We start from the raw sequence: 21,470 nt of genomic DNA on the forward strand, positions 1-21,470 counted from the left end.
TGGCAGAGATATTCTATTGAAATGCATTGGGTTGTACAGGTCTACTTAAGGGACTTCTGATTGTACATGTTAATGTCACTGAGGTCATGTCAACTGAATCAATAACTTGATCTATTGAAGACCATGAGGTGTAGTTGAAAGCTCTGGAAAATGGACAATAGAAATGTTGTCAATCAAGAAAAACTGGACAGAGCCAGTAATGGGATTGCAGATACAGCCTTTATAGATGCAAAGTGGCATTCTGAAATAACAAAAATGATTTAAGGAAAATTATATTGACAATTGGGGGGGGACCCTGCAATAAACTCAATGATGTGATCTTTGAGGATATATTGCATTATTTCACAATTTAATTGTTATATTTTCATGTATTTTCAAGTTTATTTATTTAACTTCGAACACGTGACTCTCCAAAGCAGAGCTCTGTAGTTGTTGTGATCACTTCCTGTCTGTGAGTCATTCCTCGCCAGGCCGCAGGGTGGCAGCAGAGCGCCGCGCTCCACTGAGCCGACCTCGCTGTTGACAGAGAAGAGGAGGAAACCGTAAACTGATTGTTTACTTTGCTTTACGGGCACCGACAGCTCGGTGTCGGTGAAAACGAGGCAGGGCCGCCGTTCTCCGTCAAGCTAGCCTGGGTTAAGATAAAACCAGTCTGCCTTCAGAATAAAGGCTCTGTCTTTTGTTGTGAAGTGTCCGCTAACACGCCGTTTGTTTTGAATGCTGTGACCGGGACTGGTTCATGTAACTCGGAGGTTTGACTGTGTTTGGGCCACAGCTACAGACCCGTGACGCTGAACTCAATGTGAGGAACCGACGGTACATGTGTGTGACATTACAACGCAGGAGGACCGTGGACCTGATCACACATGGATCCCAACCGGATCATCCAGGCTCTGAAAGGGACCATCGACCCCAACCTGAGGGTAGCGGGGGAGAACGAGCTCAACCAGGTGTGTGAGCTGAAGCAGCGGGTTTTGTTTCGTTTGTTTTCTCATTATAGAGGTATCAGGAACGATACCGGTGTTAGTGGAGGATGAAGGCCATGTGTTTGTGACTGAACTCGGGTCTGGCCTGGTGATTGTTCAGCCCCGGGTTGGGAGTTTACAGCAGGCCTGTGATCAGCTCTGAACAGTAGCGGTGAGACCTGACATCCCTGAACCACCAGGAGCTAATGCTGCTATCCACAAACAAACTTTCTCCCGTCAACTCTGGAGTTCATAGAAACATTAGTTCAGAGCTGCAGCTGCAACGTGCTGCTGTTGTCAAATGACGCGTCCAGTAAATATAACAAATGATCAGAATTTTTTTTATTTTTATAAATGGTGTGATTTTACAGCATCATAATGGACCTGAATGTGATGTGGTAGAAAATGTTCACTGGCAATCTGCTCATATCTACCCAAACCACATAGCAGTCTGTTTATATCCCACCCTGATCAATCTGCTTATTTTTTCCATATTTCATTCAATTCAATTCAATTCAGTTTATTTTGTATAGCCCAGAATCACAAATTACAAATTTGCCTCAGAGGGCTTTACAATCTGTGCAGAGACATCCTTACATCCTCTGTCCTTCCCTCACATCCTCTGTCCTTAGACCCTCACATCCTCTGTCCTTCCCTCACATCCTCTGTCCTTACACCCTCACATCCTCTGTCCTTACACCCCTCACATCCTCTGTCCTTACACCCTCACATCCTCTGTCCTTCCCTCACATCGGCACAGGAAAAAACTCCCCTAAAAACCCCTTTAACAGGGAGAAAAAGGAAGAAACCTCTGGGAGAACGACAGAGGAGGGATCCTTCTCCCAGGATGGACAGAATGCAATAGATGTCATGTGTACAGAATGAACAGCATAACAGAGATACAACACATTCAATGTATATGACATAAATGATTCATATAATAAGACTACTTATAATAACAGCAGCAATTATTACAGTAGAATTATAGCCATGAAAATAGGGATAGTAATGTGACTAATAATAATAATGGAAGTAGCAGTGGGTGTCAGTCGGCTCACAGCAGGAGGCACGACTACGGTCCAGGTACCACAACGATTCATGGAAACCTGCAGAAGAAAGCAAAGGGCTTCAGGGTGGAAGTAAAGCTAAAATGAATGGTACAGGTAAATAGTAATGTGACATAAATAATAATGGTGGTAGCTCGGTGTCAGGGGCCGTAGGGATGCACGAGTCCAGGTAAGCCACGCATATAGCAGCCTGCTCCAGGGTAATGCAAGTAATAAGCAATAGTACAGGCAATAGTAATAGTAATGTGACTAATAATGATAGTGGTAGTAGTAGTGGGTGTCAGCAGGGCCTCAGTAGGTGGCACAATGACAGTCCAAATATAACCCCGATTCCTGGGAACCTGCGAGGCGAGAAAGCACAAGAACTCCGGGGAAGAAGCAAAATCAGTAATGTGCATAAATAGGAGATTAATACATAAAGAGGGAGTGAGAGAAGAGGAGAGAGGAGCTCAGCGTATCCTAGGTAGTCCCCTGGCTGTCTAGGCATATAGCAGCATATCTAGGGGCTGGACCAAGGAGAACCTGAACCAGCCCTAACTATAAGCACTATCAAAAAGGAAGGTCTTAAGCCTGCTCTTGAAAGTGGTGAGTGTGTCTGCCCCCCGGACTGAAACTGGAACCTGGTTCCACAGAAGAGGAGCCTGATAACTGAAGGCTCTGGCTCCCATCCTACTTTTATATACTCTGTTCCCCTGGGATTTTTGTTGTTGTATTTTGTTATTCTTTACAGAAGTTGTTCCAATCATCCCACCTGATTGTTTAAAACTGGTTTACGAAGAGCTTCCAATATTCCTTCAGGTTGTGGAGAATATTTGTAGTTGTGTTTATTCATTCATATTTTTTTCTGTGCCTGCAAATAATGAAATTTAATGACACCAAATACAGTAAAACTTAATCTTTTAAAACAAAAAAACCCAAGTTTACCTATACCATACTATTCATATCTCCATGCATTTTATCGTCTGTAATGCAGTTGTGTCTCTGGCTTCTCAAAATTCAGCCTGTCTCTGTTATTTCTCTATCAAATTAGGTACCTCAGAATTTGAGGATGAACACAGTTAGTTTTCTTCCTGCCCAGACTCCGCTGGATTCAGCTTCTCCATCTAATCAATATTAATGGAAGACACAAACATTAAAATGTTCTACATTACCGCTATAAGACTTTGACATACATGTCAGCATTCAGTTATCAATATTTGTACTACTGTCTAACTGCCTTGAACCTGTGCACATGGCGGACAGTGATCTGAAACCTTTCAGGGCTTTATTTGCCACATTACCCTGTTTTTTTAATTTAAGTACTTTAATCAGCTATTCAAGCTGGAATGGACACTAGTGAGCATGTAACAGGCAGTGTGTAAAAAAGTGTCTGACATCAGTCTGAAATGTAAAATGAAATAATTTCCAGTCGGTCTGGTTTTGCATTTTTATATGGATAGCTGTTTGAGTTACAAAGTATATACCTTCTCTCTTTTGGCATCTTCAAATTAGACCTTGTGTTACAATCTTATTTCCTTATTGTTCTTTTTGAACTTCCACCTCAACATTATCCCCTGTAAATTTGAGCCACATTTATGAAAATGTTTCATTCTTAGATATGCAAACTATTTCAGTGCTTGGGAACAAGAATATGTGTTGATTTAATCAAAAGATTAGGCAAGTCAAGTCTTCTTAAGTTCAAGATTATAAGTGAATCTTACTAAATCAAAAAGTTAACTCATGATAATGAAAACTTTGACAAATGCCACAACTTATCTTGTTCATTACTAGAAATATGAGGACTGCTTTTTAGGAAGCTTTGTCCAACATTCTCTACATTTCTTCTAAAGTCTAGTTCATTGATTACAGTTTTTGGTTTTCCAAAAATGTGATCTATTTCACAACATAACAAAGAGACTTAATGGCTCTACATCATAGAGCATGTCGTAGATTGTTTTCCTTGTTGGTTACATACATTTTCTCTCAGCAGCTTAAAGATATGATTTTGTTTTTTATTAAATTGAGGGAAAGCAATTTTTTTAGGTTCATCATATAAGTTTGACGCCCAATTAATGGAACCTCTTCATAGCCTTACCGCCCACCTCAAATACCTTTTTATCTTTTCATTCTCTCATGACTTTTGTGATTAACCTGGTCTCTAGAAAGCATGTTCTCTGATTTGATTGATTATTAAAAAGGGTATATTTATAAAAATTATACATGATTTGAATAAAAAAACATGTGAAATGTTATATAACAGCAAGTGGCCAATCCGCGTTCAAGCCCATTTCCGTTTAACAGAAGGAAACAGCCTGGGAGCAGCAAGTGGGTTTTGGGCTTAACAAGGCTGAGCACAATCATTTTAGCTTAATTTTGTCTAAATAAGGACTGACACCAATCACAATGTTTTTTTCATAATTTAAATGTATACAGCCTTTCAGTAATGCACAAAGTTTCACCAGTCATAGTTCTTGGAATTTGGGGAAATTTCAACAGCCTAATTTGAAATTCCAGCAAGTTTGGTGATGTTTGTCAAACCCTCATTGATTTAACATCAAATTTGCTAGTTTTTAAATGGTAAATGGACTTTACTTGTATAGCGCATGTTGGGTCATAATTCTCGCAATGAGCCACAGCCACCTCTTGGTTTAATGACTGCCTTTTAATCTGAACAAAATGTTTAAAAAATCTGTTCTCTGTGTGTTTCAGTCTTACAAGATCATCAATTTTGCCCCAACCCTGCTTCAGATCATAATGTCAGAGCAGGTGGAGTTTCCTGTTCGCCAGGCAGGTAAGACTCAAGAGGACATAAAACAAAACTGCTGTTGTTTTTTGGTTATGGTACTTAAACATTGTTTGACAATTTCCATCTTATTTCTTTCATTACGAAAATACGGACTAAATTTCAGGCGAGGTAATTACACAATGTAATATTCATTAATTCCAGGTCTAGACGGCCATCTGTGTGGAGTTTGCGTGTTCTCCCTGTGTCAGCGTGGGTTCTCTCCGGGTTCTCCGTCTTCCTCCCACAGTCTAAAGACATGCAGTTTAGGTTAATTGAGGACTTGAAATTGCCCGTAGGTGTGGATGTGAGCGTGAATGGTTGTCTGTCTCTATATGTCAGCCCTGTGATAGGCTGGAGACCTGTCCAGGGTGAACCCTGCCTTCACCCAATGACAGCTGGGATCGGCTCCAGCTCCCCATTATACATATAATGAAAGGTGTAGTAGCAAACGTAGCACTAATAATAGCAGAAGTAATAATTGATAAAGTATTGCTACTGATAATAATAGCAGCAGTAAATATAATAGAATAATAATGACAATAGATGCAGTGACAGTAAGATAAGATAATCCTTTATTAGTCCCACAGCGGGGACATTAGCAGGATTACAGCAGCAGAGAGGATAGTGCAAACAAGAGACATAGTGAAAAACAAGATCAAAACAAGTATTATAAATAAGTAATAACACAGTAAAGAATATTAAATACTTTAAAAATCCACAATAACTAAAATATTATATAAACAGAGAATCATTTTGGTATGGCAAAGATTGTTTATATTGCACAGATTTATATTGTCAGATTTATGGTATGTGTGGTCTGCTGGGAGCAGAGCTGGTTGTGCAGCCTGACAGCAGCAGGAAGGAAGGACCTGCAGTACCTCTCCTTCACCACCGGGGGTGAAGCAGCCGGTGGCTGAAGGAGCTGTCAGTGTCCTGCATGGGGTGAGAGATATTGTCTATTAGGGATGATAGCTTGGCCATCATCCTCCTGTCTCCCACCACCTCCACCGTATCAGTGGACATCCCAGGACACAGCTGGCCTTCCTGATAAGTTTGTTCAGTCTCTTCCTGTCGGCTGTCAAGATGCTGCTGCCCCAGCAGACCACTCCATAAAAGATGGCTGATGCCACCACAGAGTCCTGAGGACCTCAATGTCCTCAGCAGATAGTCTGCTCTGACCCTTTTTGTAGAGGGCGTTAGTGTTGTCACTCCTGTCCAGTTTATTGTTGTGTGAACACCCAGGTACTTATAAGATTTCCCAATCTCAATGTCCATTCCCTGGATGTTCACTGGTACCGGAGGAGAGTGTTTACCCCGGTGGAAGTCCACCACCAGCTCTTTGGCTTTCCCTGAGTTGATCTGGAGGCGGTTCCTCCGGCACCATCCTATGAAGTCCTGGTTCAGTTCCCTGTATTCCCTGTCAATGAGGCCCACGATAACAGAGTCGTCAGATAACTTTTGCAGGTGGCAGTTAGAGTTGTGTATGAAGTCCGAGGTGTAGATGGAGAAGAGGAATGTAGCGAGAACTGTTCCTTGTGGGGGCCCCGTGCTGCAGGAAATCAGGTCTGACTCACACTCCTTTATCCCCACAAACTGTGGACAATGGGGGTTGCAGCCGCAGGGAGGACTGGATGGGGGGAGGGGTGGATGACTGATAAAATCTGTTAAAGAACAAGTTCAGATCATTCACCCACTGTTGGTCCCCCGTAGGCTGTTGGTTGGGCCCCTTGTGGCCAGACATTGCCTTGAGGCCCTTCCAGACCCTGTTGATGTTTTTCTGCTGCAGCTGATCCTCCATCTTCGTCCTGTAGTGTTTTTTTCCTTCCCTGATCATCCTCCTCAGCTCCCTCTGCACAGTCTTCAGCTCCTCCTTGTCTCCTGACCTAAATGCCCTCTTCTTCTCCTTGAGGAGGGCTTTTATTTCAGGTGTGTTCCTGGGTTTGCTGTTTGAAAAACACTGTACAGTCCTGGTGGGTACAGTGTTCTCCACACAGGAGTTGATATAGTCCGTTATGCAGTGAGTGAGACTGTCGATGTCCTCCCCATGGGTACAAGAGGTTTGTACACAGGCAGGAGGTGCACCAGGTTGTGATCAGATCTTCCCAGGGGAGGGAGAGGTAATGAGGTGTATGCCTCCTTGGTGTTGACATAGAACAGATCCAATGTTTTCTTGTCTCTGGTGTGGCATGTTACATATTGGGTGAATGTGGGCAGAGTGGAGGACGGAGGGCATTGGGGTGTTGTGTCTGCAGCCTGCTTGTCGCTGAGTGGATGACATCACAGGCTGCTTCAGCGTAAGCAGAGGGGGAATATACGCAGCTATCGCGATAACATGCAAAGAATCGGTAGATTTTGAGTTGATCTGGAGGCGGTTCCTCCGGCACCATCCTATGAAGTCCTGGTTCAGTTCCCTGTATTCCCTGTCACGGTGGAGATTTTAGCGTCTGCTAAATGACTGTAATGTAATGTAATGTAGATAGTTAGGCCTCATGCTAACGGCTGACAGCTCAATGTCCTTAGTACAGATTTGTTCTTTAATAGTGACGTGCCCAGAGTTACACCATCTATCATTAATAAACACTGCCAGACCTCCTCCCTTCCTCTTACCACTCTCCGTTGTCCTGTCCGCTCGTATGATACGGAAACCGTCCAGTGCAGCATCCGTGTCCGGAGTTCGCTCCGTTAGCCATGTCTCGGTAAACACCATGATGCTACACGCCTGATATTCCTTCTGATGGAGAGTCAGCGCCGATAACTCATCCATCTTGTTGGGGAGAGACCTCACGTTTTCCATGATGATGGAGGGGAGGACGGGTTCATAGCGTCTTCTCCTGGCGTGACGCTCTGCCCCAGCACGGCTTCCCCGTCTCGTCCTCGGGTCCCTCCGGTAGCAGCACCGCCCTGTCACGGAATGCTAACAGCTGAACCCTGGTGTGAACAATGGGACCATGGCTGCATGCTGGATCCCCGGGCACAGTGGTGAAAAGTGCAGTTAACAGTAAATACACAATGACAAACTCGACGTGTCTAGTTGCCATAGTGCACCACTGTTAAAAAGTCATTTAAAACATGTAAATAGTTACAAAAATAACACAAATATAAAAGAAAAGATCAGTGGTGAGCAGGAGCTGCTGTAACAGGTCCCTGGAAACCTGTGAGATGAGAAGGCACAATTACTCCCGGGAAGAAGCAAAGTTAGTAATGTGCATTAAGAGGAGAGCGTTTTCAAAGAGGAAAGTCTGAAGCCTACTCCTAAATGTAGTGAGTAGCTGTGTCCCGGCTACAGCCTTCGGAGGAACCAGCCTTCGCGGTCTACGTCGGCCGGGTCCTTTGAATACCGCGAGGGCTGGACCAAGCGGTCCCCGAAATGAGACGGTCTGGTCGACAGAGGATTTCCTGTTTTCATCACCACCTTTTTGCCGCTCCCATCTCCTAGCAACCAGCTGCGGTTGTCATAAAAGAGTATAAAAGAGGTAAAGCTAAGTTAAAATATTAAAATGGACGAGCTGCTATAAATAGCACAGCGGCTCCCAGTAGCGTCAGCTGGTTAGTTAATAGCGCCACGTAAGTTAACCGATCATTTTAACATAAGTGTGATCTGATCAGGTCCTTTGTATTTAGGTTTAACCCTTGTATCTGTAGATACTGACGTGAGTTAAAACACAATAATTACATTTAAATTTGAATTCTCCTGTTGCTGGTCCACTAGTCGATTTAAAAAAATAAAAATAAAAATAGTGAAGGATCCATCAGTTGTATCCTCCGAATCTGGGAAAAGTAGGCTGCATTTGTCGGCCGCATTAGAAGGAGTCTTCGAAATGGGACAGCCTCGTCGCGGCCACTGTGACGCAATTGCTCTACAAATACACCCTCCGAATGATGCAGCCGCTGGATTGGGACACAGCTAGTTTGTCTGTGCTCCAGACTGAAGCTGGAAGCTGGTTCCACAGAAGAGGAGCTTGATAACTGAAGGCTCTGGCTCCCATTCTACTTTTGGAGAATCTAGGAACCACAAGTAACCCTGCATTCTGGTAAAGTAGTGCTCTAGTGTGGTTATATGGTACTATGAGCTCCTTAAGACATGATGGCGCCTGACCATTTAGGACCTTATAGATGAGAGAAGGATTTTGAATTATTCTTGATTTTACAGGGAGTATAATGATTCTGGATAAACTGGAGAGTAATGCAATAATCTAGTCAAAGTAATAAATACATGGTATCGTTTTGAAACAGGATGTACCTTTGCAATGTTACACATGTAAAAGATACAGTCCTAGATGATTGTTTTATGTGAGACTTAAAGTACATTTTTTGGGTGGTTTTGGAGGACAGGGCAATGCCATCTAGAGTAACCATATCATTAGATCATTTATTTCATAGGTGTTCAGGACCAAGTACAATAACAGTTCTGTATGAGTTTAACATCAGGAAGTTGCAGGTCATCCAGTTTTTTATGTCCTTAAGGCATAATTGAAGTTTAGCGAACTGACTTGATCGATAGATATAATTGGGTAACAACATAACAATGAAAGTTTAAACATTTCCTAAAGGAAGCATTTCTAAGATAAATAAAATTGGTCCAAGCACAGAGAGTTGTGGAACCTTGACTGACACTGGTGTGCATGCAGTATTCAAAGCTTCCCTCTACAGAGTGGGATTGATCTGATAGGACTGAAACCAGCTAGGTGTGGCACTTTTAATGTCAGTTAAATGTGATAGGATGTGATGGTCAATGGTTTTGAATGCAGCACTAAGGTCTAACGAGACAAGTACAGAGACAAGTCCTTTGTCTGATGCAATGACGATTTCACCTCTGTCCTGTGCTATAATGCACTCTAAATTATGACTCCCCATTTGCAAATAAACTATTGTTATATAGAAATTAGCTGAACTGAAACTGCTTTCTCGAGGATCTGAGAGGGGAAGTTTAACGGGCAGGTTAGAAGTAGGTTAATAGTTAGCCAAAACCTCTGGATCTAGAGTGGGCTTTTTATGAAGAGGCTTAGTTACAGCTACGTTCAAGGACTGTGATGGCTTGTTTTATATATATAGCTAATAAAGAGATGCTCACTAAGGGTAAATCTTTAAAAAGCCTCGTATGATCTTAGAGGTATAGATGGCTTAGGTGTAGAAATTGTGGAAGTCAATTGTTCCACAGGGTTAGTTAGGACAAAAAATCCACACAGAAATGCATTGAAATTCACACATTATAAGCAATTTGTAAATGCAGGTTTAACCGTTTGATTATAAATGTAACAAAATCCAAACATGTTTTTGATGAAAATTTCAAATTGTTTTAAATATAAATATTTATGGATGTCTATTACTTTCTTTTAAAACAAGAAATACATGTGTGTCAAATATATACAGCGCATCCAAAAATATATACAGCAAAATAAGTATAACACGTCACCATTTTTCAGTGCACATCCACGGTGAAATGTTCACCAGATGTCGGAAACAACCCAAGTAATCCATACATACAAAGAAAACCAAACAAATAAGTTCAGAAATTAAGTTATGTGTAATAAATGGAATGACACAGGGAAAAAGTATTGAACACGCTTACTGAAATGTATTGAATACTTGGTACAGAAGCCTTTGTTGGTAACGACAGCTTCAAGACGCCTCCTGTATGGAGAAACTAGTGGCATGCATTGCTCAGGTGTGATTTTGGCCCATTCTTGGGAAAACAGTCTTCAGATCTTGAAGGTTCACAAGCCTCTTCTATGAACTCTGAATCTTTAGTTCTTTCCATAGATTTTCTATTGGATTCAGGTCAGGTGATTGGCTGGGCCATTCTAGCAGCTTTATTTTCTTTCTCTGAAACCAATGGAGAGTTTCCTTGGCTGTGTGTTTGGGATCATTGTCTTGCTGAAATGTCCACCCTCGTTTCATCTTCATCATCCTGGTAGATGGCAGCAGATTTTTATCAAAAATGTCTCGGTCATTTTTCCATTCATCCTTCCTTCAATTATATGAAGTTTGTCAGTGCCCCCGGACTGAAACTGGAACCTGATGTTCCACAGAACTTCACTGTTGGTCTGGTGTTTTTGGGGTGATGTGCAGTGCCATTTGACCTCCAAACATGGTGTGTATTATGGCATCCAAAGAGTTCAATTTTGGTCTCATCTGACCAGACTATATTCTCCCAGTATTTCACAGGCTTGTGAATGTTGTGCAGCAAACTTTAAACGAGCTTCAACATGCTTTTTCTTCAGCAATGGAGTCTTGCGTGGTGAGCATGCATACAGGCCACGTGCGGTTGATGCATTACTAATGTTTTCTTTGAAACAATTGTACCTGCTGATTCCAGGTCTTTCTGAAGCTCTCCACTAGTGGTCCTTGGCTCTATGACAACTCTTCTGATAATTATTTTCAACTCCTCTGTCAGAAATCTTGCGGGGAGCACCTGGTCGTGGCCGGTTTATGGTGAAATATGTTCTTTCCACTTCTGGATTATGGCCCCAACAGTGCTCACTGGAACATTCAGAAGTTTAGAAATCCTTCTGAACCAATGCCATCAGTATGTTCTGCAACAATAAGGTTGTGAAGGTCTTGAGAGAGCTTTTGCTTTTACCCATCATGAGATGTTTCTTGTGTGACACCTTGGTAATGAGACACCTTTTTATAGCCATCAGTTGGGACTGAACCAGCTGATATTCTTTGCACTGACAAGGTAGGATGGCTTTCTAATTACTGATAGATTTCAGCTGGAAGGCTTTCCATGCCTTTTTGCACCTCCCTTTCTTCATGTGTTCAATACTTTTTCCCACATTCCATTTTATTACACATAACTTAACTTCTGAACTTATTTGTTTGGTTTTCTTTGTATGTATGGATTACTTGGGTTGTTACCGACATCTGATGAAAATTTCATGTCAATAGCACCTTTAGAAATATATTTACTGAGAAAATGGTTGTTCAATACTTATTTTAAATATAAATATCTGTGAATCATATTTTTTTAGATTTTGTTAAAATTAATATATAATGCTCACTATTTTTGTATGTATTGAAAATATTTTTGCGGAGAGAGTCATTTGTAAATAAATCCCAAAATACATTCATGAATAGTTATGTTTATTCATTATCTGGACTGATCTGACCCCATACACAGAGAGATAAGATGGCTTTGGATACACAAACTATTTTGTGGATTTTAGTCTTTTTATGAGATTTGTTAGGTGAAATATAGAATATCACTAGACTTTAAATCCAGTTTATTGAGACTCATAAGATCACCTTGAGTCGGTGCATGTTTGTCTGACTCCCTGTCTCTGTGTCTGAAGCGGCCATCTACTTGAAGAACATGGTGAGTCAGTACTGGCAGGACAGAGAGCCGTCTCAAGGCGAGGTCGTCTTTCCCTTCAACATCCACGAGAACGACCGGCAGCAGATCAGAGACCACATAGTGGAGGGCATCATCCACTCTCCAGAGTCCATACGGTACATAGTCTACACACACACACACACACACACACACACACACACACACACACACACACACGCACACACACACACACACACACACACACACACACACACCACCATGTCATTCAGGACAGATCTGTTACCATCTCTAATTCATGCAACTCTTTTTACTGTCCCTCTTTAGACAAAGAATGAAACCTTTTGCCATGCATTATCCTGTTTATCTTTTTATAAAAGCATGATTAAAACCTGTAAACCTTTTTCTACATCTAAAATCTAAATGAAACACTTCTTTCAAACCTTTTAAACTTTATTTTTACGGAGGCCACAGTTGGACCCTGAATGGTACGCAGAAACTGAAGGAACAAAACTGCTTATTGACTGATACAATAAATGACTCCATATGTTTTTCCGCTGTCCATAGTGCCCAGCTGACCATGTGTCTGCGAGCCATCATTAAGCACGACTTCCCCGGCCGCTGGACTGCCATAGTGGACAAAATCGGCATGTACCTGCAGTCTCAGAACGGCGGCAGCTGGTACGGCAGCTTGCTGGCTCTCTACCAGCTAGTCAAAACATACGAGTGAGTAAACTGTTCATATTGCTCTTTTCCACCTCGTCACTCTGAACATCCCATTAGCCCTCCCATCACGACTGCAGGTTTAAAAGTTGGGCTGTCCAATAATAAACTTCATAAGGTTTACATATAGGCAACTACAAGGCTGAGCAGTCTTTTAATCCCTGCAATGTTTCCACCAAAAATGCTCTGAAAATACTGTGGTATAACATTATTGGTCAGGGAGACAGTTGCAGTAAACGATCTCATTGTTTTATAGCTGACTTGGAATTGTTCAACTTCACTGACATTTCCCCTGAAAAATGTTGCACATTTGATCAATTCAGATAAATTTATATCAAATATGGAATGGTAATAAATGACTTAATTATCAGTAATAAACAAACTAATTTGTATACAAAGTGATGGCACTCAGATTCAGCCATAAGATAATTAGTCAAAGTAACAGAATTTAACATTATTAACGAAATTAATAAAGAATTGTTTGAGTACAATGAATAACATGAATAAAAAAGGATTACATTTGATGAGGTAGAATTCAAGTAGAATTTGTCACATTGACTAATGTGCCAAATTTTTTATTTGTATTACGTTTATCAATGGAATTTTGTTTAATAAATGAATGCACCGTTTAGCAGGGAAGATTGTGAAGGAGTTTTATATTGCTCCTAATTCAAGGGACGTTTGTTGATTAATGTTCATTAATATTTCAATTAGTCTGAGGGTAACTTATAACTCAACATTATTTTGTTAACTGACTTAAAATGTATTTGCATAGAAACCTGACATCTGAAAATGTATTGTTTTCACCGGACGGTTCTGATTGGCCAATGGGAGGTTAAGCTCTCATAGCATCCCTGCATCTTGAATCTTTTTGGGTGACAGTATTATGTTTAGATCCCATTCTTCCATCTCTCGCTCTGGTGACAGTTTGTTCGGCTTTCTCTGGTATCTTCAGACCTGTTTGTCTTCTTAGTGGAGGTTTGGGGCAACTGTGGCTCAGCGGTAGAGCAAGGTTGTGCTTTAATCAGAGGATCGGCAGGTAGATCCCTGGCTCAGTTGGTCCATGCCTATGTGTCCTTGGGCAAGACACACAACCACAAGTTGCTCCAGTAGCTGTGCCTATGGTGTTTAAATCTTGTATGAATGTTAGTTAGTCTGATGGGGAGGTGGAGTCTTGCATTGTAGCCCCTGTCATCAGTGTATGAATGGATGCTAATGGGTGTCTTTCTCTTAATAGTTGATGGAACAAATCTTCAGCCGGTTGGTGCATCATAGGTTGGGGCTGTAGTGCACACACAGTTGTAGCTAGTGGTGCAATGGATCATAAAAATAACACTTTGGATCGTATCACGGATCAGAGTCACGGATTGCATCACAGATTGGATCAGCATACTTATTAGCAATCATTGATGATCCATATTTGCAGATACAGATCCCTTTTACTATAGCAGCTGGTCTACAAGGCTTCAGACTATTTTTATTGCCACCCTCCACAAAATTCTTTCCACCGCTCTGAAGTCAGTGTAAACCATACAAAAATCAAAATGTTATCCTCTTGCGTTGTTATAATAATTCATAGTGTTATTTTTCATCATAAAAATATAACTAATTCATCGCTTATATCTATGTTGTTTTGAAAACATCTCCTTCAATCAACTGGATTTATTTTTATTTTCTCACCAATACTTCATTTTACTAGATTACATGTAAACATATCATGATAACTTTAATAATTTACCTTGGCCCAATGCTCATTTTCACTGAACAAAGCCTGAACGCATCATAATGTACCTGAACAGAACCTTTGTTCTCCCCTTGTTAATTAGATTCAAACAAGGATTGGTTGTTTACAGTGTAACATTATCAGAGATCACGGCTAGAAAAGCATGAATGTCCATGTCCTGATTTCATATTTTACCGAATATTAGTGGATAATGGCTGTCAGTAAAACTTTATTTCACACTGTGATGGTTAACGTTAAACTGTCCGTTGCGCATGAAGATGCTGCCAGGTTGTATTAATCAGAAATGTTCAGCGCTGTTTCGCAAAAGCATCTTAAGGCAAAGATTATCTTAGTCACATTGTAAATGTATGGCCTAAGGTAATCTTAGCTTGAAGATGTGTTTGGGAAACAGGGCCCGGTCTATAATACTTCCTAAAAGACAGATTGTATAACAAGTAAGATTAAAGCATACAATGTGTTCCCCAAAAAATAAAGCACAAGAGGTATTGTTAAACCTTTTGGGAAATTGAGATCAAAGATAACATTTTTCAATCTCATGTCTGTGAGTTAAGTGCAGAGCTGGAGTCAGGATGTGGTTAGCCTAGCGTAGCCTAAAAATCTTCTCATGCACTGATTAGCTTAAGCTGAAGCCAATCAGAGTGATTTGACAGGCGCACTATGCCGTCGACTGTCGGGGACTGAAACATTTCTTAAAAGAGGATCCTGGAAGGAAGTACTACAGCTTATTTTTGTGTCTCTGTGCTTGTGTGTTCAGGTACCGGAAGGCAGATGAGAGGGAGCCATTGCTGGCAGCCATGCAGATCTTCCTGCCAAGGATTCAGCAGCTCATCAGCCAGCTGCTGGCTGACGCTACCATCTTCTCTGTCCTCATCCAGAAACAGATCCTCAAGATCTTCCACGCTCTCGTACAGGTGTGTGTGTGTGTGTCAAAACATTGGCAGTCCATGTCGATGTGTCCTTGGGCAAGACACTTAAACCCGAGTTGCTCCCGAAGGCTGTGCCATCGGTGTATGAATGGGTGTGAATGATTAGATAGATCCTGATGGGCAGGTGGCACCTTGCATGGTAGCCCCTGTCATCAGTGTATGAATGGGTGTGAATGGGTGAATGATATGCATTGTAAAAGCGCTTTGAGTGGTCGGAAAACTAGAAAAGCGCTATACAAGTACATTCCATTTACCATTTACCATTTAAAAGCCAGGACCAGTGACTGCAACATTCATCGTTTTTGGAGAAAAACTGGAGGCAGAATAAATGTATTTGTCGAACAAACGCATCTCAGCTTGTTGCCTTCAGAGATATTAGAAATAACATTCAGATAACGCTTAATGTATAGATAGATGTATAAATATGAAACTCCTAAGAAAATATATTGGAGAATTTTCACTGTGGCGATGATGCTGATGATGATGATTGTGGTGACATCATTTACTTTCTTGTTGTCTTGTAGTACTCACTGCCTCTCCAGCTGATCAACAACACAGTGATGACTCAGTGGATGGAAATCCTCCGAGCCATAATGGACCGAGACGTCCCAGCTGTAAGACAAACACACGCGCACGTACATATACATAAATACATACATATTGATTTGCAGAATTTTCTAGCTAACTTGTTTAGTACGTATTAATCCTAGCACACACATTATCTCTTTATGATACGCGTGGTAGATCTTGGTCATTCTAACCACATATTTAATTGGAGCATATTTTTTGCATTTGAACTGAATTTTAAAGTGGTTTTAATGACTTGTCTTCTCCTAGTACAGTGAGAGAACACGTCCTAGAAGGACACCCTACTGCCTAGCAAAACTAGCTTAAAATGCCATTTAGTGTTTTACAACCGAGTTAAAATCTTTTCTACAAGCTCCCATGTTTTCTTTTTGGGTTTTTTTGTGACTTCAATTTCAGCTCATGTGTATGTGAAAAATGTAAACATACATGTTGAGATTTTTGTTCTATAACTTTCTTATTCCATAAGTTCTAACATCAAGTCGACAAGTGGTTGCATTTTGCAACATATTTACTTTCATATTTATAGCAAGTTGGATTTAATTTCCTGACATGCCCTCATACCACTGGCGATGGTGAGGGTCGAGCAACCGTATCTAAAACCACCCTGTCGGCAGACTGTATCTGACACCTACATCTACCTGCCTGTTTCATTTACTGCTACAGTCCCTTTTATAGGGGTTAAAACTCGTGCTCCTGCACACCACCTGCGTGCAATTAATCCTTTCATTTAACTATCTCAAAGTTTTCTACTGTTTAAAAAAATAAAATCTTTGTCTCTTAATCTGTGGCACGTGCAGATACAGCGGCCAGTAGTAGAAAGTAGGAGTCAAAGCACAGAACCATGTGGAATGTGGATGTTCCTTTAATGCCAATCAAGTGCTATTCCGGACAGAGGATGTCGCATATGTACAGATTGTAAAGCCCTCTGAGGCAAATTTGTAATTTTAGGCTATACAAAATAAATTTAAGTGAAGAATTGAATTGTAATAGGATAAAGAGTTTGCATTGAGCCTGGAACACTATCGACAAGATGATCAATCTGGGAAGGACTAAAGTTAGCATAGGAGTTCTCTTTTATATTGAGATGGTATTGAATGAATGCAGATGGAATCACTCCTTTTAAATTTAGTTACTATCAGATAGACATCTAATGTTGAAATGTTTGCCTAATGGCCTAAACTGGGCTACTGAGAATTCAAAAGTTATTAGATAATTGTCTGATAAAACAGTGTTCTGTGGAAAGACTATGCAATTTTCTTTTTCAATGCCATATTATAGAACAAGGAAGAGGCTGTGGTGAATAAAGTTTTTTTTAATAAAAGTTTCTTGAAGAGACAATCATTTGGTATATAGTATATGTCATAATAACATTACATAACAAAATATCTTGTTATGATGTGAAAAGGATCTGTTAAAAATAAGAAACTGAGCAAATGTTTTTTTTCAATTACTTGTTAATTAGTCAGTTGTTATCTATGTTATGGACACATAAATGAAACTTAATCTAAGTGAAATCAGTCTGTGTTTTCCTGTCCTTTTACTGGATTCACATAAAGTATGTGTTTGTTAGGAAACATTGGAGGTTGATGAAGACGACCGTCCTGAGCTGGCATGGTGGAAGTGTAAGAAGTGGGCGTTACGCATCATCACAAGACTGTTTGAAAGGTGAGTCCAGAACTGCTCTTACATCACCAGCATATTTGTGATAACCAGAGTGACATTATTAGCCATTCACATTGGGAGTTAGATTTTTCTGTGTTTTTTCAAAAAAACAAAGCTATACATATAAGTCAAAATGTACACCCTAGACATCGAAATGTTCATTCTACCTCAATCAGGCTTTGCCCTCGACTGGACTCTATGGGTATGAATGTAAAACCTGCCCCTACATAACATATTGACCCAACCACACTGATCCTGACCGGCTGAAGGTCAGTCGCCGCTGCCCACCTACTTATTTATATCATAGGCCGCCTCAGTGGAGAAGTAGGGGGCCCCCGCCAACCCAGGTAGTACGTAACTGAACTTGGTCGAGCCCGTCTGTTGGCTTGGTAGATGCACCAACAAAGCTATCCCGCCAGGCGTTTCTTGGATAGGGCTTTACCAGGCAGGCCATCCCCCAAGCACACAAACAGATGTTCAGTGTGCCTGATGGGGGCTGTGCATTTAATATAACATGCCAACGCACATACTGGGCAAAGCAGACACAACTTTGCCTCCCTTTCCACCAGCATGGGGTGAATGACAAAAAGCATCCAGCTGTATAACCCTCAACCTGAAAGAACTCCTGAGGGAGGCATTTCTTCTGAGGGTAGCCTTGCTGCAGTCTCCACAAAGCAGCAAACACAAGGGGTGCACCAACAGGACAGTTAGTTCAAACACTCTCTTAGATGAGGTCAGCAAAGCTTTCTTCAGCAACAACGCCTTCAGAGAAGAGACCCTTCACCAAAGCCCCGAGCACCAATGGCAGTTCCCTCTGCGGGGAAGGGGCATGCATTACCGGTAGCGTTCTCTGACCCCCTGCCAGGTTCGCTTCATTAGAGGGTGACCAAAGACCAGTCTGTCACCAAAACCATGGTGGCAGGAAGAAATGGCTGCTTAATCATTGGCATGAGCCAGCCCTCTATCCATCACATACTGAAAAAAGGAGATCTAGCCTCCTTTCATTGCACCAGCATTACAACCCTGACCACCTGCCCTGTAACAGGCAATGGTGGATCCCGCTCTTGTGCTTGGATGGGCTGCACAACCTGTATAGACAGTCCAGCTGTCCTCATCCTGGCCCTTTTGTGAGCCAAGTCTGGAAAGGACGGCCCACATTTGGTAGCCAGCTATCACACCCTCCTCCTGAGACAGAGCCCCCCAGAACAGGGGGAAGATCCGGAGGTTGAGGTGCCAATCATCTCAGTCATTTTTGCATACCACGGCGTCGGATTACGACCTGAGGCTATTAGAACAACTCTCTCCAACAGGGGTGGTTTGAGATGCAGCAACAGAAAGACATAAAGCAATTTTTTGGGCCATGGTGCAAAGATGTCCAACCCAAGAGGTTGATTGTCATGCTGTGCCAGGGAGAACCATTGCAGGCAGTGGGTCTTGTGTCTCTTGGCAAACTTATCTACTTATAGTCTCTGATAGCCTTCAGAAAAACAAGTGCTCTGAAGCCAACAACCACAGGCTCTCGGCCATCCTCAACATGGCTGCAGACCAAACTCCGCACTGCCTGTTGATGTAGGTTAGTGTTGGAGGCTACAAATCACCTACCAATCTACATAGTCAGTTCCCAACGCACCAAGTCAGGGTCACATCCTTCTACTAAGGGATGTTTGAGGTCATTCTTACCTGCAACAGATAAGGAGATGAAGTCGGTGTCTCACCAGGGATGCCCCACGGCAGTGTCAGAGCGGGGACTTACATAGCATCGATCTTTAGCTCTGGCTTGCTCTCATCGCTGCGAAGCATCACATCAAGGCGTCAGTGATCCCAGCCCTGCTGGCATTGAGTCTCAGGCAGTGCTCGGCAGGCCAGGCAGGCTCATTACTGCTTAACACCCCTCTTTGCGTGGACCATGGGCACTGACGAGGGTTTTGAAGTGGGGTCTCTATCTGTGGATGCAGGCAGTCGGTGGGCAAATCGCATATTGATAAGCGATGTGTTCTGCCCTATGTTCTATGAGATCTGCATGTATTCAGGCAACATTTCAGTGGGCGAATTGCGTGCTCATGAATGGAGGAGAATATTAGTCATAGAAGTAGAAGGGACAATCCCATTCAAATCAATGTAGCTTGTTTTCAGATCGTCCATTGTTATGTGTACTGTTGCCATTGCGCCCGTTGTAGCCACCTAACTTACTTACTTAACATAAACTAAACAGACGTACAGCAAGGCGCAGACTCACTGAGGTGAGGTCTTGCAGTGACAACTAAAACGAGTAGTGGGGTCTTAACGTTACAAAGCACAGAGAGCCAGAGTATCGTAAAATGAATAAAATGTAACAACTTAATGCTTCATACACACACTCTTGTCCCAGCATGGGAAAGAAGACTTCTATCGCAAGATGAATGACAACTTTTTTGGCTAATTTTCTGTATCCAGTGTAGCATTTAAGTATTGTGGAATTAACAAGCTAGTTAGCTAGCTTAGTAGTGGACAGATGGCTAGTTAGCTATCTTGCTTATCCAACCACGCTCCACTGGTTCAGATAATAAGCTGAGCAGTGGCCTGGTGGCCAGTGGCAGTGCAAGGTCTAACAATCCCTCCACCTCACTCCCGCCGCTCTGAAGAAGCACGAGCTATTTTAACTAGCTAACTAGCCAGCCATCCCTCTCTGGAGCTGCGTCTGCTCTCTTACTGGCAAGCTACTGCAAGACGTAATTCTTACCATGTCAACTAACAACAATCGCCATTTTCTTAAGTACTTGTCGAATGACCACGGACACCAGCTCGATATCCTTTCTACTCCTATTTTTTTCACTAGTCTGTGTTTTAGCACAACATCAATTTAATTCAGTTGCATTTAGCTCTGGCTGATCTCTCTTCTGCTCTCCTGCTCTCCTCACAAACTGAATGACAGATAAGGGAAGGGAGTTGAGTTGTAATGTGAGGCCAGTAACAAATTAAAGATGAGATGGGATGAATTTTTCCAGGGGTGTACGCTGGTGATGAAATCCAGGGATTAAATCCCAATTGTCACAACATGCTTCTTTCTGAATTTCAGGTATGGAAGCCCTGGCAATGTTACAAAGGAGTACTACGAGTTTGCAGACTTTTTCCTGAGGACATATGCAATGGGCATACAGCAGGTAAGCATGTGACACTGAGACTAAAGGATGTTGGTTTAGATCAGATCAGGGATCGGCAATCCTTTCCATAATGTCAGTGTCAATTTTCAAAAATGAACATGGCTGCTGTGCCAGTGGCATTTTCTAATGCCCATGCCATTTATTTTCAATTTATGCATCAATAGTTAGTTATATAATTACTGGAAGTTTGACCTTGATTTAACAATAGAGCTGTAGGCCTATTATTATATTGTGCAGGATCCCCTCTCTGTTACTCATTCACGCATACAATGCCATGTTGAGATGTAGGCTACTAATAAATCAACTGGTGACCAGGTTTACCAGTTAGTATGGTCCCTATCCCCACATTTCACAGCTTTCACTGAACTTAATCTATGTCAGGACTGCAATGTTGGGCAAGTTACTCAGGAGGAGTTACTTCATTACTCATTACTTCGTTAAGAAGTAATCATTTTTACTTTTCTTATCATTTATTTTCCAATGTAATTAGTTACATTATATTATATATTACATCCCCGGCACAGTAACATGTGCCTCAGGTGATATTTCCCTGATGCGATGCGAATATGCATACTGACCTGCTGTGATGTACTGTAAGTG

At 41.7% G+C, this 21,470-nt stretch overlaps 1 protein-coding gene across 2 annotated transcripts in view; it reads left to right on the forward strand.

The window, feature by feature from the left end:
* The first annotated feature begins 561 nt into the window (after positions 1-561).
* The window catches only part of ipo8 (importin 8), a 68,010-nt gene continuing 47,101 nt past the window's right edge, over positions 562-21,470 (forward strand). Inside the window, exons 1-8 of one of the 2 annotated variants that reach the window (XM_054624626.1) lie at positions 562-950; positions 4,721-4,802; positions 12,089-12,245; positions 12,655-12,813; positions 15,309-15,465; positions 16,005-16,094; positions 17,639-17,733; positions 20,786-20,870. In XM_054624626.1, coding sequence (XP_054480601.1) covers positions 867-950; positions 4,721-4,802; positions 12,089-12,245; positions 12,655-12,813; positions 15,309-15,465; positions 16,005-16,094; positions 17,639-17,733; positions 20,786-20,870 — 909 coding nt within the window. In that variant the 5' untranslated portion in view covers positions 562-866. The remainder of the gene's footprint in view (positions 951-4,720; positions 4,803-12,088; positions 12,246-12,654; positions 12,814-15,308; positions 15,466-16,004; positions 16,095-17,638; positions 17,734-20,785; positions 20,871-21,470) is intronic. The other variant, XM_054624628.1, reaches the window with a different exon arrangement.

This window comes from Anoplopoma fimbria, chromosome 23, assembly GCF_027596085.1.
Source record: "Anoplopoma fimbria isolate UVic2021 breed Golden Eagle Sablefish chromosome 23, Afim_UVic_2022, whole genome shotgun sequence".
In the NCBI taxonomy this organism is placed as follows: domain Eukaryota; kingdom Metazoa; phylum Chordata; class Actinopteri; order Perciformes; family Anoplopomatidae; genus Anoplopoma; species Anoplopoma fimbria.